General features: G+C 40.8%; 1 protein-coding gene across 2 annotated transcripts in view; it reads left to right on the top strand.

Annotated features, from left to right (window-relative positions):
• The window catches only part of mpped1 (metallophosphoesterase domain containing 1), a 60,852-nt gene that overhangs the window by 5,478 nt on the left and 29,405 nt on the right, over positions 1-25,969 (top strand). For both annotated transcript variants that reach the window (XM_077233830.1, XM_077233831.1), the window contains one exon: positions 6,920-7,145. In XM_077233830.1, the coding sequence (XP_077089945.1) occupies positions 6,920-7,145 (226 nt within the window). The remainder of the gene's footprint in view (positions 1-6,919; positions 7,146-25,969) is intronic.

A 25,969-nucleotide genomic window follows, 5' to 3' on the forward strand; every position in this document is an offset into this window, starting at 1 on the left:
TTAGCAGTGCTATTGTATGAAAGCGTAGCATAAGTGTACTGTAGTAGCGCAGCTTCAACTGTGTGATTTTGGGCAAATCTGTATCTTTGCTGGTCTCTGTGTGTTTATTGGTCTTGAATCATTTGTATTTGCCTTCTGAACAACTGTACTAGCGCGAGAAACCTAGCTTGTATCTTCCCCATGAATCCCTCAGGCTTACACCGGCCGGAGAACATGCTGATGATCATTTCTTGCAAGAACTGCGTAAAAGGAAAAATCTGAAATGAATTCCCAGTAATCACAAGTGATTGAACTGAGTCATGACTGAAATCTGCTGTAGTAGCAGGGTGTTTTACTGAAGAATAAATCAATAGATTTACTAAGTTATGTATGTGCGGACGGTTGTAGTCCAGTCCAAGAACTAAGAAGTTTGCTTGTTCGAGCACTCTAAGGATTCACAGGTGTTTTCTGAGAGTTTATTAAGACAATTTGCGCATAGGTGAGGCTGAATTTTAAGTATTTATATGTTGTTGCATTGTTTCTCACTGTAAGTCGTTATGTGCAGAGAAGCGTGTCTGAAGTAGATATTATACTTTCTTTCTCTCAGGTCAGGAAGGTTTGGTAGTTCCCCGTCTTGTTCTGTCCTGTCCACATAATGAATAATAGATTAGCCCAATGGTGATGTGACAGCTGCGTGGGCTGTGTGAGATGTGTGTTCGAGTGTGTGGGGTGGAAGAATCTTGGGAGAAAAGTTGATACCTTTCTCACTCCTTTTTTCCCCTCTCTCTCCTCTCAACTTTGGAATTTTCCCTCCATTCTCTCTCTCTCTGTTCTGTATCTGGAGAGAAAACCGTCATGAAAGTTTAATGTGCTCTCCCTTTTTCTTCCTTCAAGCTCTACGGCTCTTTTTCTCAGCTTTTTTTTCACCCTGCCATGGGTTTAGTCTGCTGAAGGTTTAGCTGTGGATTATTAACAAGGAAGCTTGACACTGCTTTACGGTTTTTCACTTAAAGTGTAAAACACAATCTCAGGCATAGATTAAATCTTTGAGTAGTTTTGTGGCTGAAAACAGTGTGTCTATGGATCTATGTGTATGGCATGTCATTTGTTTACTACTGTAACTAATATTAATATCTTTTTCTTCTTATTGCTTTCTTAAACTTGACATGAAACAGAAGCTGCGATTAATCTTTTCTTTCATTTTGTGACATATATCTGAGTTCGTCGGCTTCTTGAACAAGAAAAAATGTTTACTGGGACATGATTTTGGCCATCGTCGGCAATTGATTGGAATGTTGGACTATTGTGGTTTTTCCATTGGTCGATCTCATGTGATTGATTTTGTTATTTTGTTGTAAGAGTACGGGGGCACATAATGATGTTCACGAGTAAATAATTTATAATATATACGGCAATATTCCGTTAAAAAAATTAAGAATTTTAATAACATTTTGATTTTATGGTGACTTTCTTTCAAAATTCAAATTATTAATTATTTACCTGTATGATTGATTAATTTTTTTTCTCTCATTATGAAGAATGTATTTCTCTTTTCCATGACATGACAGTGTCCATGACCTGTCAAGATTCAACATGGAATAAAAGCACTATAATGCTTCAGGTATTTTGTAGTATGATTAGGAGCAGACCGAAAATTTCTAATGCAAAAAAAAAGTTTTTTGGAATTTTTATGGAAAATTACCTGCATACGATAGAGTAAATATGAGAAAATTGTAATTTTCAAGAAAGGCCTGCCACCTGTGTGTGTGAGAGAAAAACTGATTACTTATCCATGTGTGTGTGTGTGTGTGTGTGTGTGTGTGTGTGTGTGTGTGTGTGTGTGTGTGTGTGTGTGTGTGTGTGTGTGTGTGTGTGTCTGTGTCTGTGTCTGTGTCTGTGTGTGTGTGTGTGCGTGTGTGTGCTTGTTATAATACTGTGTGTTTATATTTCACATGAGCACATGAAGAAACACAAAGAACAGCTAAACCGTTTGTGTGTTTGTGCATGTTGGCAGAAAGATTCTTCACTTCACTTCTTCAAAGCATCACTGTTTTCTGTTGAGCCGGGATTATGGACTAAAAAATATCTAGAAGGAAGAGGGTGAACCGAAGGGTTGAAACAAGTGAGAAGCTTGACCTAAATAAATCAAATGTTAAAAATATGCTTTTAAGGGGTCATATCATGAGAAATCAAATCTTCCTTGATCTTTTGAAATAAAAGCATTCGATGCACTATGAAAACATGAACTCGAACTGTTTTTCAGAATGCAGTCCAAAAAGACTGTCGATTGAAACTAAGCTGGACAAAAAAAATTTGGTCTGTGCTTCCTGAACTTTAATATCAGATAGATAAATGCATGGTCTCCCACATCTGATATTCAAAATTTGAGTGGCACGTTTCCACACAGATTGTTTTATGAATATTTTTTCAATGTAATTTACTGTAGGCCATGAAGAATGTGGAGGCCAAAAAAGCTTTGAATGGGGAAAAACTAAATTCTGTTTAAAGAAAAATTATTTTATTGGTTCAAATAGGCAATTAAATATAAAGGGAATTTCACATTTTAAGATAAAATCAAACAATCAGCATCACCGCAGTCAGGGTCTTTGTTTTTGATCCCATCTACAGTTTGTTCTTATAGAAAGAAATGTATGAAAAACGAACTAAACCGATTAATCTGCATCATTGTGTAAGAAAGTCAGGAAAAAATCTGTTAAAACCCATTACAATATGTATATTAACAGAAACTTTGTAAAGAGAGGCAGGCATTTTTATATGTATTGCAGACAGTGACATGAATTGTTTATCCAATGAATACACTGCAAAACACAACATGACAGCCTGACAGTTTTACCTGAAGAATGAGATGGAAACTTAAATGTTTTTGTCTTTCGCCTAAAATTGTCAAAATCTGTACTGTAAATATCTGTGGTTGTCCATTTATATTTCACAATACACCCTGATTAAATTTCATTAGTGTAAAATGCACAGTTATGCCGTTGGCAGATACTTTCTAAGTCAGCCAACTTACAAGAAAGTGCACATATCACGTAGGTGGCAAACGTCTGCAGCATCACACACACACACACGCACACACACGCACACATAGTGTGAGACAGCTCCATAATCCTTTTGAATGAGCTCTGAATTTTGGAGGTTGGAGGATTTGCTCCATCAAAGTCCAAAGACCACCCACCAGAACAGAAATGACAATAGCACTCAAATCCGGACACTTCCTCTGGGCTTATGCACCTCTAAAGCCCTTATTTTAATGGTCCACAGCACACAAACCCACACACACACACACGTCAATGCAGCAACTCACAAGACATGTTAAGAGTGAGACGTTTTGTATGGCAACTGTTTGTGTGTGTGTGTGTCTTAAGTTGTTGAACATGCTATTCTCACTGCACGTTTGCTGCACGTTTGCTTCAGTGTGAGCACGCACGGGCCTGCATTCATCCACTTTAATTGCGCTCTTTTTGAAGTGAAAAGAACAGAAGCTGTCTGTCAGATTCACAGTGAAATTTAAGCTATTGCTGCCTTGAAAGTGCTTTTGAAATCAAAGACAAAGAGCCCAAGAAGATAGAAACTAATAACAACAAGCAGCGCGCACTCGTCCGTGTGTCCGGATTAGGCATTTTGGGCTGAAATCGGCATGCTTTTTTCTTTTCCATTTCCCGCTCCTCCTCATCACAAAAGCTTCGGGCTCGTCTTTTCCATCCTCCCTCTTGCTGGCGTTTTGTATTTGTGTGATTGATTGCTTCCAAAGACTTTTTTTTTTTTTTTGCTTTGTGTTTCTAAGAGAATGACTCCATTGTAAAATGGTGATTCTCTCTGTAATTCTGCCTTTGAAGGAGTCTGGCCGTTTGTGCAATCTATATGAGAGAGAAAAGGAGTGCGAGAAGGAGAGAAAAGAAAGGCAATGAGTACACGTAGATGAACATATGCACTGGGTGATTTTCACACTTTTGCAGTGCCTACACATGTACGTGAAACCGATGGTGCACAACATAAACACGATATGGAATTTTTCTGGGATGCGAGGACACATAAACAAATGGCTGTATGTTGTGAGAACATAGACAAATAGAAGAACTGTGGGTCATGATCCCAAAATACAGGGTTATGGATGGCATTGAAAAACAATTCTAAAATGAAAATAATACAATGCAATTAAAAAGGACTGTGCATTTGTGTGTGTGACGGGGGAATTCCTTTATGAGTTCTCAGCTGGTCAGCATACCATCATATGTAGTCTATGCACATACACAGTATTGTTTTGGATGTTCGGTAAGTTACGTCTCAAAATAGGCAATACGTCATAAAAGCCGGCCAATCAGGTTGTGAACATATCCCTATGCCTTTAGTTTCGGTGATAAAAATGCCAGTCTGAACGCTAAGTGGACCAGGACTAAATGTTTTTTTTTTTTTTTTTTTTTTGGTCTGGACCAAACAAACCAAGCCAACCGAACTACTGTACAAGTGTGAACACACCCTTAGTCCTGGTCCGCTTAGCATTCATTTTGGCATTTTAACACTGAACCTAAAGGCATAGGGACATGTTCACAACCTAATTGGTCTGTTTTCATTAAGTATATTTCGCAACAGAACTTACCGAACATCCAAAACAATGCTGTGTGCTGAGCGAAATGCACTCGTTATGTGCAAAGCCTACATGGTATGTTGACTAGCTGAGAACTCATGAAGAACAGTCAAAACAGCGTCAGGAATCCCTCCGTCACACACGCAAACGAAGATCTGCTGCTTTCAGGGGTCTCGGTCCACTTGTTTGGTGTGCACCAGGGTCAGATGGCAGCGTTCACACTTATTCAAATGAACCACACTGACAGAGCAATCGCACCAAGGTTCGCTTTAATCGAACCAAACATGCCAAGTGTGAACACCCTAATTGAGCATAAGTCTCTACTATAGGTATAACGTAGTTACATTGATTCCAACATGGCAAGCCATAACTTTTTTTTGTGTCTGTCTTTCTGTCTATCTGTTTGCTTATCTGCCTATTTATTTATTTAAAGACATTTGCTTGCTTTTGCATGCTAAACCAATTTGAATATAAGGTTGGGTCTTGAAGCAATATCAGTTGAGAACCACTGAAGTAAAGTACAATTCTAAGACGAATCAGAATGAAGTATTCCTTGTAATATAGAGTGCGTATTGACAGGTGTCTAAGAAAAATGTATGTTGAATTATGAAGGGTTTGACATCCATTAGAAGATATTGACTCTCTTAAAATCTGCTTGGAAATCAAATCAGATCACAGTAAAGGAAACGACTGAGCTTGAAGATAGTTATTTATTACGTGTATTACAAAACTGTTGAGCAAACATGAAAGATATCAGAGCTTTGCCTCTGGAAGGAGGCTTTAAATCTGCAAGACTCCTGTGCTGATTCTTGTAAAGCATCTGCCACGGACACATAAAACTCACTCTTAATTTTTGTCCATGTCTTACTTTTACGATCATCTCCCAGCGATGGTAAAATTGTGCTTATGGACGCAGATTTTGAGAGGTTGCCATGGAGTATTGTGCGTGTGTATAGTGTCAGGAAAATTGCTGTTAAGTCACACGTTTTGAGCATAAGCATGTGCGAGGGACTGCGTGTGTGTGTGTGCTCTGTCAAATCTTTTTTTTGCAGGTCCTCAAAACCAGACCCCCCCCCCCAATCCCCCCCCCCCCCCCACATCCTTCCCGCCCACAATTTAATTGCCGCTTTTCAGGGACTCGCTTGGCTGCGTAATTGTCAAAACACAGGCTGACTGAACTCTCCGTCACACCTCAAACCTTACACTTTCTGACGCATCTCATCTCTTTTATGACACTTTTCAAATAAAGGGAACATTTCCAGATGTTTGTCGTAATTTCGCCTCGGATCCGCAGGGCTGCGGGGAGAGCGATTTGGAGAGAGGAGATTTGTGGGGACAGACTGTCTTTGTGTTTGTCAGGCGTGGACAGGTTTGCTCCCCGGTGTGGTGAACATTTTATAGATCCGTGAAAAAATGGAGATGGAACGAGGAGTAATAATATTTGTGCATTTATTGATGTCAGAATTATGAAGTGCTATATTAATTTGCATTGTTCCAGAGAGGAGCCAAAAACAAGTTCTTTAAGAGTCCAGCATCATGGTCTGATTTACTGCAATGCATTCTGCTTGCCGAAAAACACCAAAGTGCCAATATAAACCAACTTAATACCTCAAGGAGAATGATGTAGCCCACCTTATTGGCAGGCTCGTGTGGCATCTGTGCCCACAGAAAGCAGCGCAGATTTCCTCCGTATTAGTCCGTCATTTACAGTGCTACACATCCCCCTTCCCCTTATGTGCTCATTTATTAAATATTTTTGCTAATTCAACTGTGTGTTAAAGTGCAGTCTCCCTAAACTCTGTTTAACACATTTGACTGTGTTTAAATCAATTTAGAAATATTTCTTCAAATTTTCCCTCAATTTCATGAAGAAAATTCTAATTTTGTCTGGACCTGATGATTTGTTTAAGAGCTTGTAAGTGAAAGGTTGCAGGTTTGAACCATACAAGGAGTAATCACTTGATCGATTATTGTCGGTAAAGAGTTCGCACAGTGATGGAAAAAATGGCAGGTAAATATAAAACTAAAAGAAAAACAAGGATTTAATTGAGAATTGAAAAATGATAATACAAGTGCTGGAAAATAATCCAATCTTCAGTAAAATCTAAAGAAGCCATGGAAATTGCTGTAGTGAAAATTGATTTTCTTGTTGTTCTTATCTCAGATTTTTATTTTCTCAAAGTTATGGAAATTTGTTAGTAAAAAGTAAGCGTGGGTGGAATCCCCACATTTGCTTATCATGGAAACATTGCATGAGGGATGATAAACAATAAAATAACTATCATAACCCAAACGAAGGCACTGTATCATGACAGCTGTTTTCTCTTTCCTCAGGCACTCTGCCCTACGAGATAAAAATCGTTATAGCCGGGAACCACGAGCTGACGTTCGATCAGGAGTTTATGGCAGACCTGATAAAGCAGGATTTCTACTACTTCCCTTCAGCCTCCAAACTCAAGCCGGAGAACTACGAGAACGTGCAGTCCCTGCTCACCAACTGCATCTACCTGCAGGACTCTGATGTTACCGTCAGGGGCTTCCGCATCTACGGCACACCGTGGTGAGTGTCTCTCTCTCTTGCGCACACTTTCTCAAGTCTTCCTGTCATCGTGTTTGGCACCATATGTTGTTGTGTTGTCCCTTCCCCCTCAAGTCTTCCTCATTTTTTGCTCCCTCTTCCCTCTTTCTGTCTATCTCTGTTGTTAACACTTCTTTTGCCACCCCTCCATGTTGTGCGATTTACCTCTGTGCCAGTGTGTGTGAATAACTGTGTGTTTGTTACTTGCAAGCACTAAATTCTAAGTATAAACGCAGATGTATTGTAAACGCATGCCAGGTGATTGTTGTTGTTTTTTAATGAATTTGGCCTGTACAATAGTGTGTGTGGGTGTATTTTCTAAACTTGCTGGAGCAAAAATGTCCTTACAAGAATAGTAAAACACAATGACACCACATGGAGGTGTCGCTAAAATAAAAAAACAGATTCATACAGGGGCTAAATTATGTTTTCTTTCATAAATAAGAGTAAAAGTGATTTAGGGTTTGTCTCTAGTAATTTAATTTTGTTATATTAAAAGCAATATGTCTGAATAAATAAGACACATTTTAATTATGAAGTCTGATAATATTAATACATTTACAAATAATAATTTATTATTATAGTTTGTTATAATAATTAAATTATAATAAATAATTTATAAAGTGTGTGTGTGTGTGTGTGTGTGTGTGTGTGTGTGTGTGTGTGTGTGTGTGTGTGTGTGTGTGTGTGTGTGTGTGTGTGTGTGTGTCATCTAAGGTGTGTTCACTGACAGATGGCTTCTGCAAATATCACAATAATCCCTTACATCAAAGTTGATAAATAAGCATTTATTCATGTGTGTGTGGCTTGTCAAGCTGATGGTGTTTACAACAGTCATGAACTCATGAGCTAGATTAAAACCTTCAAGTATTAATCCACTCCGATATGTTGTGACAGAAATCCTCATCTCATGCCAGTGTGCTTGTGTGTATGTGTGTTGACACCATGCAGACTTAAAAAAAAACATAAGCACTGCTGAGATCTGGTAATAGCATTCCACCATAGGGGAAGGTGCACAAAAAGTGCGTCTGTGAGCTTCTCTCTTTCTCTTTTATCATCATCATCTCTCTCTCTCTCTCTCTCTCTCTCTGTCAGTCCATCTAGTCCTACATCCATTTTTCTCCTCCTGTCACTGTAGAGTTGAAGACACTCTGCCACACTTGGGCACAGTTGCAAAACTCTCATCCCCATGGAGATTTTGTTCTGGTGAAGTCGCCTGGATTTATGGGCCGAGTCCTGTGTTGCTGCGGGCGATGGCTGTCTGTGATCTGTGCAGCACTGCATTGCTCAGTAAAGTCGTTCATCTCTACTTTTTCTGCTTCTTCATCTACTGCTCTGTTCCCAAAGCTGTCTATTTAAAGACATAAAGTGTCAAGGCTGTTTTAAAAGGTAGGCTATGTATTTTGGGCTGCCTTCTACGATTCCTCGTTTTGGACAGATTCTCATTATTGTATGTATTCTCACAGAAAAGACAACCACAGAGAGAATTACAACAAAAAATGAAAACCAAAAAAAAAAAAGATTCCAAATGAATTCTAACTCAGGTGTCATTGATTGGACAAACTAGGCATGCAACCTGTCATGAAACGGTCTCTTCTTAACTGCAATTGTGATGTTTTCTGTCACCATTTTAACAGTTTTCCTCTTAAATGCTGACACTACTATTTATACAATGTGTTGTGTTTTCATGACTGTCCGAAGCATGTGAATATGAAGCACGCGATTGGTTTAGTTGTACCATTCTATCACAGGATCATTTCACACTGCACACGTTTGGCACCGCAATGCTGGGTTAACACCGCAAAAGTGCTGCTAACCTCATGTAAAAAGTGGTGCTAGCTCCGCTTCTAAATTACAAGTGTGAAGCGTTCCTTTACCCAGGGTTAAAATCGAGGTATGACAATGACCCGGGGTTTAAACCCTCCAAAAGGGTTGTTCTGTGCAGCCGAAATGCTAATTTAATACTTAAAATCACTAAAATACCTCAATAGAAATAATGATAAAAAAGAAAACATGAGAGACTAGTCGACCTCTATAATTGACTAGTCGCTGTTGCACATCCCTACTCGTAATCTGCGTGCTTTCACACACATGCTCACTCTCCTCTCCGGGCTAAATGAGATCTTGGCACGCTGCATTCTTTCCTAAGTCCTGACTATTTGTCATACGGTGATTCTGGAATGAAAAGACCTGCATGGGGGAAACATGTGGCGTGTTTTTCTGTTCTGCTGACGCTAATGCAAGTTTACAAGTCATTTGTCATCCGCAGATCTGCAAATGCAGAGACGTGTGGTGCGTTTGTGCCTATTTGTGTGCGTGTGTGAGAGCTGGTGTGGGTGGATGAAGTATTAAGGATGGCTGTCCCTTTCAGAAGAGCGTGAAGCACAAACAATTGTGTAGGACTCACTGCACATATCGCTCTCAGCTAAACACACTCGCATTCGCACGCAGCTTAAACTGTCCCATGTATGTGCGCTCATATGGACAGTTATGCATACAATGATGCTTGGTGAACACAAAGACATCCTGTGTGCCCTGCGGGGGGGTGGAAAGCTGATAGCTGAATGTTTATGCACTGGCAGTAAGAGCAGGTAGAAGGTAATCGAGAAAAGTGCATTTAAACTCAGGAGATTAAAATGTTTTGGCTTTGCCTTTGTATGCCTTTGGTTTACCTTTGTATCCGCAAACTGTACAAAGTGAAAAGTGAAACTTTTATTTTAATAGTTTATAAGCAGTGGCAGCAGTGTCCTGTAGTATGTCATGCTATACTTCATCTGAAACTATTTTGAACAACATTTATGTATTCGTGCAGTTTTTTTTGTTGTTGTGATGCATAATTGAAAAATGGAATTAAATTCATACTGGATCTGTATTTGTTCTGTAAAATTAATTTGTAATTCTGCAGGGCTACTCTGGGGAGAAAAATTGTATGTCTTAAGATCATGAAAGTAAGACTTGTTTATTTTTCTACTGGGGAAAAAAAAGTCTCTTGAAACTCATGTCTCGAGTTCTAGAGGATTTTTTTTTTTAATTCATTTTCAACTATGCCTTGACAGTGTTAGTGTAGTAGTGAAATATATAAACTGATGCAAAGGTGTGGAAGAGGATCAGCAAATGACTCAAGCTGGTCTAAATCTTGCATCTCCTACAAGAGCACCACAAAGGATATTAATTGTAACAGATTTTTGTCAATCACTTTCAGTCAGTGTTGTTCTCCGGCTCTGAGGGGTAGCAGGGGGCTTCTTACACTGTTATAAAGCACAGCAGGGCGTTCATAAGCAAAGACAGATGATCAATGTCAATGTTCTTGAACACCTGGCTGCCAACACATACAACATATATATATATATGTGTGTGTGTGTGTGTGTGTGTGTGTGTGTGTGTGTGTGTGTGTGTGTGTGTGTGTGTGTGTGTGTGTGTGTGTGTGTGTGTGTGTGTGTGTGTGTGTGTGTGTGTGTGTGTGTGTGTGTGTAGGTTTGCATGACGGCATGTGCCCGGTGCCATGCTATATTTTATGGAGTAACGTGGAGTAATGCAAAATGACTAAGTCAAAATGGGAGAACTGGTCATTAATAGGTATTTAAGTATTTAATTCACTGGAACAAACAAAAGTAGTGTAATACATAATATGGGTTATGTATATAATAGTATGTATACATAAAAGTTTATAGTTTTATTTTTATTGTAAAAATTATATTTCTGAATTTCTATCAAAGATTACGGAATACTATTTACTGTTAACATGATATAAAGTTACTCATTCTGTGATTTTATTTATGTATTTTGGAATCATACTGCTCAGCTCATACAGGTATGTGTGTATGTACTGTATGTGGGTGTTTAAGCGTTTTTATTGTTTGAGATCAGTGACACCCATCAAAAAGTTTGTCCTGAGAAAGATGCAAAGGGGGAGGAGGAGGAAAAGGGACTGAAAAGAGGAGGGGATAAAGCATAAAAGGAGCAAGCAGACATTTCCCCCTGTAAAACTGAAATGAAAATAGAAGAAATGTTCACTATCCAGTGACTCCACAAGGAATAATTATTGCCAGAGATGCAAAAGACTCCGTAATTAGATTTTTTAATTATTGAGGATTTGCTTCGCCTCTGTAGTGGCCCAATTAAAGAACCTCATCAAAACAAAAAAAGAAAGAAAGTAAAGTGAAGGACAGAGAGGATGCGTGTTTTCTCTTCTGGTGTACCTGCCTCCCCTGTTTTGATGACTCCTCTTCACTGATTAAGGGGACACGGCACAAGCTACTAATGAACAGCCCTTCATTTGGACGAAGCGAAAGATTAAAAAGGAGGAGAGGAGGAACTGAGCCTAATGATCGAGAGGACCGTGTGGTGGTGGATATATATATATATATATATATATATATATATATATATATATATATATATAAAACAGTGCGTTTAACTGCTTGACCTTGTCAGCACATCTGTGTGAATTAATTAAAGTGGCGGCTGATGTGGAGAATGATTTGAGAAGAGAGGAGAGATTAGTACAGTATCAGTCGTGTCTCCCTACGGGGAAAAGAGCTCACCGCTTCGGCTATGTAGGGCTGGCCACTGGAGGACCTCCTCAATTAACATCTGAGATGCCTGAGGGAGAGGGGGTGTCTGAACGGCCTAGTCCTGTCATGTAGACCCTCACTCGCGCTCACACACTTGAGTTAGCCGCTCTTAACTCAGAGACCTCGTCTGTTTCCATCTGCTTTGCGGTTCTTTTTTCTTCTTAAAGGCCTTTTCACATGGCTCATGTCTTGTGAGTCATCTTCCAGACTTGGGCGTGATGGGCTTTTATGACGCTGCCAGATAGCAAGAAAGCGGGAAGTGTGACAGTAGTAATAGTGAAAGAGTAGGAAAAAGATCAAATATATTTCAGCTTCGGACAGAAAAAGAGCAGAATTGGAAATTTCATGGTACTGGTAGGATTCAGAAATTGTTGATTGTTTTTGTTGTTCTTTTAAGTAAGCGGAATTTGTCACTGGTTTATTTTATTTTTTTTACTTCTATTTATTACATGCATTATTATTCTTAGCCACATAATGTCCAGTTTGTTGACCATTTTTTCTGCACGTAATTCAATTTATTAATTAAAATGGTCACCAACATAATAGTATTGGTCAGTGTCTGAAGAAATGTATTTATTTATTTATAATTTATGAGCGATATTTTCCCTGGATGACACACAACACCCAGTTTGTTGTCCATTTTTGTTAATAAATTAAATGAACGCTATGGACCTTATGAGGGCTTTTTTTAACAGTATAAATCTGTTTGTTGTCTATTTATATATTTTTTTTATCAAATAATTCATATGAATTAATAAATTAAAAAGTGTCAAAACCTGTAACTAGATGGCCCTAGAATAAAATACCGTAATATATTGTGGCTATAGCAACATATACAATTATAATATATTGATATGTATACAGATTACAGTAAAAAAAAAAAAAAAAACCACATTTTAAACATCTAGGGCAATTTGTGGCACTGTGTCCAAAAAACTTTTTGAATTTATGACGTGATACCACCAAATTATGTGCATAATCATTGACACCGCTTTGAAATGTCAGCGATTGCCCTTTTTCAAAAAAAATTCACAACATTAAAAAATGCCATTGCTCCAATAGGTAAGCTGTAACTTAATGCTCCATAGAGTTGAAAGCATTGCATTGGGAACGTTGACACGATTCAAGGGCCAGATATTCCAACGCGCCAGTCTTTTCAGCCTGTTATCTATGTGTCAATCATTCTGTCTGGGAAAGCGATAGAAAAGAAAGCTTTTTTTATTAAAAGCAGCTGAATGTGGGGCTTCATGTCTTGGCTGGATGTTACCTGTAAATTGGTCTCCAAGGCGAAAACTCCTCGCTCACACCAGGCTTATGTCTTCGCACACATGTGAGCACGCACGGCTCTGGGGAATTTCTTTACATTCTCATAAACGCTGAATTTGTTTACCTGCAAAACAGGCGCGATGCTACAGTTTATATCCGTCCTTCTCCATGACTTCACCCGTTTTATCAGTCGTATAAGAAGTAAATTGAAAAAAATGATTCGGAGAATAAATTATACACCGTGTTAAGCGAAAGACGGACCATACAATGGTTCATACCCATCCTGTATTCATCTTGTCCTCCCTTTCTTGTGTCTTTTTCCGTATGCTACCTTTTCAGTGTTGGTCGGGCGTCAGAATTAGCTGCCCCACAGCGATGGCTAATCAACACACTTTCACACTTCCTGAGGAGGAGGATATGTAACCCTCTCCCTCCCTTTTCCTCTTTTTCTCTCCATCCCTCGCCACTCCTTTCTTTTCTGCGCTCCTCTTTTCTTCTCCGTCTCCCTCCTCCCGGAGAACTTGGAAATAATTTGAGTCTCCTGGGTTTTTACACATTCTAATTTCCAACTAAATGGGACATCTGTTTGAGAAAAGGAAGATTTGCCACGGTTGCTAAGGCAACTATCACTCTGTGGGAAAGAGAGGGAAGAGGGAGGAAAAAAATGTCCAGCAGTTTCACAGGCGGAATTAGATGCTGATTTTTAGAAACACCGCCACAATCCCAGACAACCACTTCTGCGCTTCCTCTGCTACTCTACCTCAGTTTCTACATTTTAACTCCCTTTCCTGTTCATGACACCTCTTTTGCTCTATATTCTGTACTGGCTATTTATTTCCTTCGCACCGCTGTGGAGGAAGGAAATGTGGTACCATGTGGCCAAACTTTGCGAGTATTTCTGCCACCAATTAAAGATGGAGAAATCTTATTCCCTCACACAGATGCACATTCACACAAATATGATTATCTGGGGTATGAGGGGTACCTACAAAACATTAAAAAAAATCTACTTTTTTTATGATACCAGTTTTTAAAAAATGCATCACAGCTGTATTAAAAAATTTTATGATCCTCTTTTATTTAAAAAAAACTTTCGAATTGATTTATATTTTTGGTCATACTTTATATTAGGTGTATTTAACTACTATGTAGTTACATCAAAAAATAAGTGCAATGTACTTATTGTGTTCATATTGTATCGAGGAGGGATACGGGGAAGTTTAGGGGCAAGTTTGGTGGTATGGGCAGGTTTAAGGTTGGGTTAAGGGGTAAGGGTCAACAATGTAATTATGGATGTAATTACATAAAGGTATTTTTTTTAAATATAAGTACAATGTAAAAACATGTATGTACACAATAAGTGCATTGTATCAAATTTTGAATTTAAATGTAAATAGTTAAAGACACCTAATATTAGGTGACCATTTTTTTTTTGTAAATAACATTTAAAAAAGGCAGTGGCTATTTACACTAGATTGTAGCGATAGATTCAAATCAAATCAAATCAAAACATGGTTACAGTAGTAGACATTGGTAACCCATTCCACAACTTAGGAGCAGCGACTGAGAAAGCACGATCTCCTTTAGTTTTTAGACCGAGGAATTTCAAGGAGCAGCTGATTTTGTGATCTCAGGGATCTCTTTTTTACAATCTCAGATTGTATTTACACTATGTAAAAATAGCATTTTCTTTGCAATAAATTATGCTATTTATATTTATAAATGGAGGCAGATACTATTTGGACTTCAGTGTTGTTGTACATTAAACGGAATGCAATAATAATATAGTGTGAAAGATTATATTTTTTAAACTTATTAAATGGATTCTGCCTTATTGGGACAATAAAGCCCTCCCTATACCGACCCCTAACCCTGTAACCGATTAACATTTCATTATTAACACGTGTTAGACACTTTATTTCCACTTTTCGAATATTTTCTTAATTTTTATTAAAAATGAAAATTTGCCTTTCTGATCTAATATGTGATGGGAAAAGGTAGTAGAGCGAGTTTGACAAAAAAAAACCAATTCAAAACTTTCTGCCATTCGCCTTACCCCTACACTATTGTTACTGTTGACAACCCAGCGTCTTCGGTAAGTTTGTCTGGCCCAACCAGACGTCAGTGGGCGGAGTTAGTGTAAATAGCCTCTGCTTTTAAAAAATGCTCTACATTTTCATTGAAACAATATTTAATTGGCTCCTCATGGAGCTAAAATCTCACAGAAAGTTTCAGATGGGCAAGTTGAAGCAGAAAGTCAAGCTGAAACGATGTGTGAAACGGTGTGAAATCGGTGTGTAAATGCTGAAGGCTTTGCTGGTAAGCCAACACAAAGCGCATTAACACAGCAGGAGCAAGTTTCGATGACCTGACAGGCTCACCTTGCATGTGTGTGTACAGTATGCGTGTGTGTGTGTGTTCATTACCCAGTAGGCTATAGCTTTGCATTGCTAAATGCCAATCCATATGACAGCCTCATCACACACACACACACACACACACACACACACACACACACACACACACACACACACACACACAAACACAGGTGGTCACTGACACACATTTGCATAGACACACACACACACACACACTGATGCTGCTGTCCAGCACCTGCTCCTCACAGTTCAGACTAGAGGGGCCTGGCGACGGCTCATCTCTCACACACACAAACAGCCTTGATATTTCCCCTATCAACTCATTCATCCTTTTTTAAACTCTCTCCATTTCTATCCCACTCTCTCCTCTCCCTTCGTCCTCTCCACCATTCCGACACCATATACAAACTGCTAACACACAACTTAACTTATTGCCAATGCAATTGTAACGTATGACAGTGTGTTTGAGGGCTTCCAGAGGGAGCTCATTAGCACTGCATGCACGTGTCTGTTTGAGTCGCACATATCTCTCAGTGCTCCTAAAATCCTCCCGGAAGAAGGACGAGAGACAAAGCCAAGGGACCCGACGCAAGAAACAAAAGTATCCGTTCAGTGAAGTATCTCCAGACGCTGTGTGCTTTGTAGTTTAAAGGCCTATTGTGCAAACATTCAGATTTGCTCAAGGATAAATGTACAGTATGTCTTTAAGTTTTATCAAAAGATTCAGTAAAGATGTTTACAATGCTTTATAAAAAGGTTGTGATTAATAATGATTTTTAAATAAATATTCTCGGTTATTTTCAAGCTAATGTCTATGCATCTGTTTCATGTTACATATTACTTCTAATTTTGATGATAATTCCACAGCATTTAGAACGAACAAAACCCACTTATTAGTTAATACCTTATTAGTTAATACCACCAAAAATGTTGATGGCAAATGTTTGGCAATGTAATAGCATTCATACAGTATAGTAATTGTATATGTACTGTAGAGTTATAAAATTGTTAGGGTATGACCCTGATACCCACGTATCACTTATAGTCTTATTATTTACCTATTTATTTATTTTGCCATTATTTTGCTGTAATGAAGGGCTGAATTACACATTATCCCACTTATTACACAGCTACTTGCCAAATAATCGAATGCACATGATGTATTGATTCAGGTTAAATTATGCAAGCAGATATTGACCACAGAGTGATACCAGAAACATGAAACTGGCATAGCTTTGTAGGAAGAATATGGTCAGTTGTACAGTTTAGCAGTGCTTATGCACAAATATTTGACTGTGGTAGGCTCTCTGGAATTCTTGATTCTGATTGGTCAGTTGCAGCAGAGTATTTTAAGATCAGCTAAGATTAGATTAGCTAAAAATTCCAGTAGTGTTTGTGCAGGTTCTGATGCAGGTATATTTTAGACTGTTTTCTCTGTCCACGATGTCCAGAGATGAGTATTTTAATAAAAACAATAATGCAAAAAACGTAGAGTGCTTAAGCAGACAAAACCAAGACAGTGTGAGCTTTTGTTTTTGTGTGTGTTATTGCAAGAACTCTATGAAGACTCGAATAATTTTGTAATCTCTTCTACTTTTTTTTTAGTTTTTTTGTCTCTCATTCCTATTCTACTCTTCTTTGTGAAGGGCGATGGGGATTATTTTGGAAAGTTTAAGTTTACTTTTCTTTTATAATATAAATGAGAAGTTTAATTGGGTATTTCTTGCAATTGAGCATCTTCGTCTTTTATGCGGACACACATACACCTACACACCATTGCAAGATGAGAGCTTCTCTGCAGATGTTGTCCATTGAGGATTTTTTCTTTCAGTAAGCATTTATTAAGCCTGATTTTTCAAAAGGAATGCCAAATGTAGCTTTGCAGACGCAGAGGTCTTTATTCATGCAACCACGGACGTTTAAGAACTGCTTTTAAGAAATTATGTGCAGACATTAAAGGAAAAGTCTGCCTATCATTTACTCACATCCATATCAAAACTGTATGACTGACTTACTTCCGTGGGACACAAAAGGATTTCGAGCATATTCAAATTTGGCATGTACATGTCATGTGACAAATCTGAATATAATGTGCTAATGAGATTCTCCTTTTATATTCCACATACTGTAAGAAAGTCATTCGGGTTTGGAACAACATGAGGGTGAGTAAATGATGGAAGAATTTTCATTTTCATGCACAATCCATTCCTTTAAAGCACTGCATCGGCTATCAAACACTTCTGTGTGTGTCCCTGCTCTTGGCTCGTTATGTTAATCAGTGCTGTGAATGTTCCCGTTGATGAGTGTGAGTCCACACAGCTGTTCTGAAGTCTGCCGTGTGCCCAGGCCAGTGCGAGTATATGTGTGTGTGTGTGTGTGTGTGTGTGTGTGTGTGTGTGTGTGTGTGTGTGTGTGTGTGTGTGTGTGTGTGTGTGTGTGTGTGTGTGTGTGTGTGTGTGTGTGTGTGTGTGTAAGTTTGAGAGAGGTGTCGAGCTGTGTGGGCAGATGTCTCATTGCACAGATGGGTTTGTTACTGCTGGTTCTCGGACTGTCCGGATCGGATGCAATGGACCAGAAACGTTCTCCTAGGGTCCAAATTCATTATCCACCCCTCAATTTATACTTAAGACTATCATTAGTGCTTAATTGATGGTGGAAACCGTGGCCTAGTGGTTAACACACAAATGCTCACATTGAGCTGTGGTGCTCATTCGATTGATGTCAGTTTGTATTTCCAATTTCTCCACCACCTATATATTTTAATTTAATTTATTTTAATTTTCTTTTTTTCTTTTATTGTTCTTTTTTTTTAATAAATTCCACATTATCAGGTGCTGAATCCAAATTTGTGTGTGTGTGTGTGTGTGTATGTGTGTGTGTGTGTGTGTGTGTGTGTGTGTGTGTGTGTGTGTGTGTGTGTGTGTGTGTGTGTGTGTGTGTGTGTGTGTGTGTGTGTGTGTGTGTGTGTGTGTGTGTGTGTGTGTGTGTGTGAGAGAGAATGTGTGTATATGTCATGGCCAGTAGTCTTGGTTTCACTTTTGCATGCTGAGTGTTGTATAAGTCATGCTGGGGAACAAATGTCTCATATTTACCACATGTTAACACAGAGACCGAGTGGGGGAATCAGGGAAACAGTGAAGTTGTGCAGAGCATGTGTGCAGCTATGTCTGACAGAAACATAAACAGATACACACTCATATCAGCTCAAGCCTGGACTAATCCCTTCATTGTCAGAGACTGATATACTCTGCCTTCCAGGGTTTTTCTCTCTTTCTGTCGTTTTGTGGAGTGTGTGTCTCTCCTGCTGTGCTGCTCGGACTGGAGCCCCGCGTGAATGGACCGCTTGCTTCTCTCAGATTAAACATCAAAGTCCAGCCGGCCCTGTAGTTCAGAACAAAACAACAGCACATTGTGCTAAATGTACAACACGGCTTGTAAAATGCAGCTACACTGTTCTATATGTGCAACACTGCCTGAAATACAACTACACAACACAGCACACTGTACTAAATATACAACACTGGCTCAAAACTTGGGGTGGGTCACAGTGATCAACTTGTACTTTAGTTGATTCGTGAGGTCAACTAGTTAGTTCAGATTTTCTCTTGTATAGTTTTTTTTTTTATATATACGTGTACGCTTCCATGACATGCTATGCTTTAGCTTTTCAGTAAAACCCTCTTGTTAAAGTTGAATCTTTAAAGTCGACATGAAATGGAAAATTCACAGCTTATTTTATGTTGTATGTGACTTATCTTATTGACAAACAGTTATTATTTTTATTATTTTATTTTATTTTCAATAGCCGACTTACATTGTTTTTCTTATATGTGTGGATTTGTTTCTTAGTTTTTTATTCTCTATGATAAAAAAAATGTATCCGTATTATTTACATTTTTTTTTTATTAATTTAACAACCAATCGATAAAATCAAGTCCTGACCTACATTGTTCCCTTTCGAGGGAACTCAACACTGCGTCGAGAATCGACACTTTGGGGACGCTCCCTTAGCGTGCGCCTCTGAAGTAAGAATGAAACTAATCCAATCCTGATTGGTGTTGCGTCGTGATGTAACATGTGACGGCATAACCGGATGCATAAAAGTGACGCTGACACACACACACATCAGCTTTTTAGCTCTTCAGCAAGCGCTCTCTGTGAAACTGTCTGTCTTATTTGGTGTTGTTTGTCTGTGCAAAGCTCTGTATTATGGAGAGTGAACAATACACTAAGTGTGTGCACCCCTGCCCAAGATAATATATATGCCACGGGTGGGGACACGCATCAGCTGTGTGTGTGTGTATTGTTTAGGGGCGCAGCACGCACTGTCAGCTCTCGAGAGGGCTGCCTGTGCACACTGTGAAGCACTTCCTATTAGAGTGCTGCGCTCCCGCTTGGCTATATTATTTCCTGATGATGGCCAGGCTCACGATCCCCGCGGTTCGGGTCCCGCGTCCATTGAGGCGGCGCGACGGCTTAGATCGTGGAGATCGCAGAAGGATCTCGCGGATGAGAACGAGACTGCTGAGGCACCTTTTCTCTCATCATCCGCAGATTCTATGACACTCGTTCACGACGCAGAAGCCCGCGATGCGGCTTCTTCTGCCCGTGACGAGTGCCCAGTGCTCGAGCTATCTGTTTATAAGGAAGTAGATGTGCTCAGCATCGGGAACGAGCAACATGAGTCACACTCGCCGGCTTATGTTTCTGCTTATGTAGAGCTCGTGGAGGTTGTGATGCGTGCGGTGGCCAGACTAAATAAATATATAAATAAATATATTTATATATATAAAATATATGAGCTGGCCACAAAATAAGCAGGATGATCCCCATCAAAATGAACTAGATGAGAGATTCCTGCAGCACCGTTCACAACCTCAGAGCCGGGGCTTACTGTTTTTCCCAGATCTTTATAAAAATATAAATATATATGTGTAGATCCTGGGAAAAACCCCATTCTTTAGGTATCTCACCACATTCATTATATGTTTATTCGAATGTGGTGGGTGCGAGAGAGTCGGGTTATGGCAAGTTGCCGCAGATGGAGGAAGCTTTAGCGTGCTATCTTTCTCCTGATCCGGCATCTTCACTTTAAGCCCCGGCGCTGCCCAACAAACCGTGCAGGGACACCTCTGCACTGGTTGGCTGGGCTTATATGGTGCAGGAAATCGATGTTGCTCTTCCGCCGTTAAAAACGTTTTGGGACACATCGGTTTCCAGCGAACGCAGGCTGCACTGTCCGCCCCACATTTTTGCGGCCAGGCAGCATTCGCGTTCGCCAATCGAGAATCTTTTTCGGTCCAGCCCTTCCAAAAAGTAGATTTTGTAGAAGAATGGCAACGCCTTCCGAATATATCTCTATGGGTACAGATTGCAGTTCGGTGCCCGACCTCCCTAGTTTGCTGGGGTGGTACCGACTGCAGTGATTCCAGAACAGGCTCGGCCATAGAATGTGTTCCCCTACCAGACAGGGAGTCCGGGTTTTACAGCCGGTACTTTATAGTTCCAAAGAAGGATGGCGGACTGAGGCCAATTTTAGATCTAGGGCTTTTGAATCGTTCTTTGAGGAGATTCAGGTTCAAAATGCTTACTATTCCCATTATCGTGAGCCATATCAGATCCGAGGACTGGTTTTTCACGATGGATCTAAAAGACTCTTATTTCATGTCTCCATCCTTCCATGTCACAGGACGTTCCTGAGGTTGCTTTCAGGGGCGAAGCATACCAATATCGGGTTCTTCCGTTCGGCCTAGCACTCTCTCCCCGCACGTTCACAAAGTGTATGGATGCGGCTCTGGCTCCACTGAGGCTTCAGGGCATCCGTATACTGAATTACATCGGCGACTGGCTCATATTGGCCCAGTCTCGAGAAATGGCAGTTCGGCATCGAGATGTCGTCCTTGGCCACATTCAGAACCGGAGGTTGAGGCTCAACACTAAGAAAAATGTGTTGGACCAAGCTCAGAAAACTACTCTTCTGGGCGTGGTATAGAATTCGGTTACGATGCGGGCACGTATGTCTCCCGCTCGTATCGAATCCATCCTGGCCATGGTGTCCGGGATAAAGCTAGGCCAGGCCATCACTGTAAAGCAATTTCAAAGACTGCTGGGCCTCATAACAGCAGCATCCAACATAATTCCTTTGGGCCTGTTTCACATGAGGCCCCTTCAGTGGTGGCTCAAAGCCAAGGGTTTTTTCCCCAAGGGGAATCCGCTCCATATAATAAAGGTTACGCGCAGATGCCTTCGTTCCCTATTAATATGGAAGAAACCTTGGTTCTTGTCCCAAGGGCTAGTGGTAGGGGCGTCATGTCGCCGGGAAACTGTTTCGACAGACGCTTCCCTCGCTGGCTGGGGCGCGGTCTCGGACGGCCGCTTTGCCAGGGGTCTGTGGCAGGACCATCATCATTCTTGGCATATAAATTGCCTAGAGATGTTGGCTGTGTTCAGGGCTCTGAGGAGCTTCCTCACAGACATCAAAGGTTACCACGTCTCAGTGGTAGCTTATCTAAACCGACAAAGAACAATCAGATCGCGCCCTCTATCCAGATTGGCGCATCAGATCATTTTATGGCCCCAAGGGAAAATATTATCTATGAGAGCAATATATGTCCCGGGGGATCTGAATCAGGGAGCGGACATCCTGTCGAGGCAGGGGCTGAGGCCCGGGGAATGGAGACTCCATCCAGAGGTGGTGGAGTTCATATGGCAGAGGTTTGGACCAGTGGAAGTGGATCTGTTTGCGTCTCGAGGGACGTCCATCCCACTGTCCACTTTGGTTCTCCCTCACTCATCCAGCCCCGCTGGGGTTGGATGCCATGGTACAGGCCTGGCCGAGGCTTCACCTGTACGCTTTTCCCCCCGATCGCTCTGCTCCCGGGGGTCCTGGAGAGGGTCCGTCAGGAGGGCATCAGTCTTCTTCTGATAGCCCTGTTTTGGCCAGCCCGAGTATGGTTTTCAGACTTAATTTCACCCCTGATAGCTCCGCCATGGCAGATTCCTCTGAGGAGGGCTCTGTTGTCTCAGGCGGAGGGCACTATATTCCATCCTCATCCAGAGCTGTGGAAATTGTGGGTCTGGCCTCTGAGGGGGCTCAGTACCTAGATGCTGGTCTATCATCTGGGGTGGTCGAAACCATACTTATCTCTAGGGCTCCGTCTACTAGGAGATTATATGGCCTCATGTGAAATATTTTTCTACTTGGTGTAGAGAACTTGAGTTAGACCCAGTTAACTGCCCAATGGCTTCAGTTCTGGAGTTTCTTCAAGATTGTTTCTCTGCGAATCTCTCCCCTTCCACACGTAGGGTGTACGTGGCTGCCATTGCGGCGTTCCATGCACCACTAAATGTTGGACCTTTAGGGAGGCACCAACTGGTCATACTATTTCTCCATGGTATTGGAGGATGAGACCGACAGTCAGGTCCAGGGTTCCTTCCTGGGACCTGGCGGTGGTTCTCGAAGGGCTATCCCTGGCTCCCTTCGAATACCTCCAGTCGACTTCGCCTAGGACCTCACGTTCAAGATAGCCTTTCTCTTAGCTATTTCTTTAAAGAGACTGGGAGATCTCCAAGCGCTGGCATTATCGCCAGTTTGCTTGGGGTGTGCCCCCGGCGGAGTTAAGGCCATCCTGCATCCGAGACCCAGCTATGTGCCTTAAGTGCAATTTATCATGGCTAGGTCCATGGTCCTGCAAGTATTTCATCCTCCACCTCATGTGTCGGCAGAAAAGGAGAGGTTCCTTGCTCTGCCAGTCAGAATTCCGAGTATTACCTTGAGAGGTCCTCTTCTTGGAGGAGGTCGGACCTACTGTAGGGTGTTTTGGATCACCTATTAGGGGCTCCCGGCTATACAAACCATAAGTAGGCCTACAAGGTGCGGAATTTCCCTTCACCTTTGGCCGTTAGGGCTCATTCTACTAGAGGCATGGCGTCCTCTAGGGCCCTCCTTTCGGGAGTTCCCATCAAGGAGATCTGTGAGGCAGCCGGTTGGGCTACCCCACACACTTTTGTTAGGTTCTATAGTCTGCACCTCCCTAGTACGCTTGGCGCACACGTGCTCTCGTCCTAGCTGAGTGCCTGAATCAGTTTCACTCCGGGGCAGGCCTGTTTTCGGTGCGTGGCTTAGTGTGCATTCGTTCCCCAAAGTGTCGATTCTCGACGCAGTGTTCCCTCGAAAGGGAACGTCTCGGGTTATGACTATAACCCTTGTTCCCTGAGAAGGGAACGAGACACTGTGTCGTCCTGCCACGCCCCTCGAGGCCTTAGAGCGTCTTGCTTCATCGCGGAGCTGATGTGTGTGTGTGTGTCAGCGTCACTTTTATGCATCCGGTTATGCCGTCACATGTTACATCACGACGCAACACCAATCAGGATTGGATTAGTTTCATTCTTACTTCAGAGGCGCACGCTAAGGGAGCGTCCCCAAAGTGTCGATTCTCGACGCAGTGTCTCGTTCCCTTCTCAGGGAACAAGGGTTATAGTCATAACCCGAGACGTTTTTCTTGTGTGTGTGTGAATTCATATTTCTTCATTTTGATTTCACTGATAAAATCATTTGAGATTAATGTTTTTTTTGTTTTTGTTTTTTTTTTCACTTTTTTGTTTTAACGATTAGCCATTTCGGGAATAGCATGTCATGAATAGTTGTATTATTGTTCATTCATAGTGCAAGTGTGTAAGTGAGCACATGTGTGATGTTAACAGCACTTCTTATGTGCTAATATATCTCAGTGGACTGTTGTGACCTGCAAGCTATTAATTGAAACGCGCTCTCTTAATGAGGTTGTGTGTGTGTGTGTGTGTGTGTGTGTGTGTGTGTGTGTGTGTGTGTGTGTGTGTGTGTGTGTGTGTGTGTGTGTGTGCGCGCGCGCGCGCGCGCTGTCAAGAGGCTGTCTGATATTGCCTCTTAACTCTTCAGAGATGTAACAGCTTATCCCTGTAGATTCCCAACCTCTACTCCTTCGTACACACAATTGGGTCATTGTCAGAAATGTCATCGCATTACTAATTATTCACTTTCAATACCTGCTTCTGTGCCATGCACATACAGTATCTTAAACACACACAGAGAATAATGTGTACATCTCTTCTGTAATTAGCATCAGGCACCAGCATCTGTAATTACAGCAGCCACAGGTGAGGATGTTGAACAGAAGCTCTCCTCATTTGCAGATAGCTTGTATGTGTCTGCGTATATGTGCACATATGTCTAGTTATGCATTGTTATGTTCCCAAATCTAGTGAGCTGCCTATGGAGGCATCATAGGAGCGCTTCCATCTTGAAGTTTCTTTCTCAAAGTAGGCAACTTAATTAAGCCGCTGATATACCTCATTTTAGCGAAATACTAAGGCAGAATCATGTGTATTCTTTGTGCGTAGGACAATCCCAGAATGCATTGCTACAGATAAGTGAATGAAGCATGAGAAATGTTGATTGTTTAAACAAATTTAATTCGCCCATGAAAAGTATTGATAAAATAGTTCAGTGTAATTAAAAATGGATTCTTTTACAATGTTTGTATTATCTTAGGAACATGCCAACACACAATTCTATTGAAATCAATTGTGTTTAAACTCCCATGCAAAGTGCTATTTGTACAGCTTGCTGAGTTGCTGTTTATGGAGAAACAGAGTTCCTACCATCCTAGAATAGCTTTCAAAAGTGTGTTTTCTGTGCATGGAACGACCATGGAAATTGATAAAATCATGGAAAAGTTCTGTGGTATATTTTTTTTTTAGTTGTAAAGTGACTAAAGTCATTAGTCAGAAAGTGTGAGAACACAGGAGAGCGTGTCAAAGCGTTCACTTATGTGGTTCCACCATGATAGTCAGGATGTCACCTTTCACCAGGATGGGCCGTTTACACAACCCCATTTTCAAATAAAAACGGAAAACTTCATGTTTTGTCTGTTCATTTACACGTAAACAGCTTTTGATAATTAGTTTCAAGATGCACGTTTCTGAAAACGATACCGCTATCATCTCCATTTAAACTTTAAACACTCAAAATGTGTGAAAACTGTGATGTCTTGCGCCGTATTACGTGTTGTTCAGTATTTAGGTGTGTAATGTTTCTTTACAAAGTGACATCGCCATTTACTGGCCTGGCATCAGAATACAGCATTTTTAGTAGTTTTTGCAGATCCGTGTGAACAGGGAGCATTTTGACAATGTTGTCGTCTTTTTGAGAAAAACACAAAGGAAGAACATTTCTGTTTTTAGTACATTGTTAATGTGTAAATGTAGCTGGCTTGTAGGCTCTAGTCAGAAAGGTTTTGGAATACAGCGCTTGTGTATGCACTTGTTAGCACAAAAGGGCTGTTAGCACAAACTTTACTGACCTGTGAATGACACTTCATGTTTCTGCTTCGCATTCTCCATCTATTTCTCCCCAATTTTCGTACGCATTTTATCTTTCCACTCAAAGTGCGTCACCTTACTAGCAGCAAAAAAGCCCTAACAGCCCTTTTCCCCCAGCCTTGCGTTTAAAGATTTATGGCAAAACTGCACTGATATCATTTGGCCGAGAAAGGTTTTGCATGCAGACACACTCACTGATTTGACCCAGACCTTACTCTTACTTTAAATA

The sequence above is a fragment of the Siphateles boraxobius genome, unplaced genomic scaffold (assembly GCF_051911475.1).
Source record: "Siphateles boraxobius isolate OS27281-9 unplaced genomic scaffold, OSU_SipBor_1 19, whole genome shotgun sequence".
Lineage (NCBI taxonomy): Eukaryota > Metazoa > Chordata > Actinopteri > Cypriniformes > Leuciscidae > Siphateles > Siphateles boraxobius.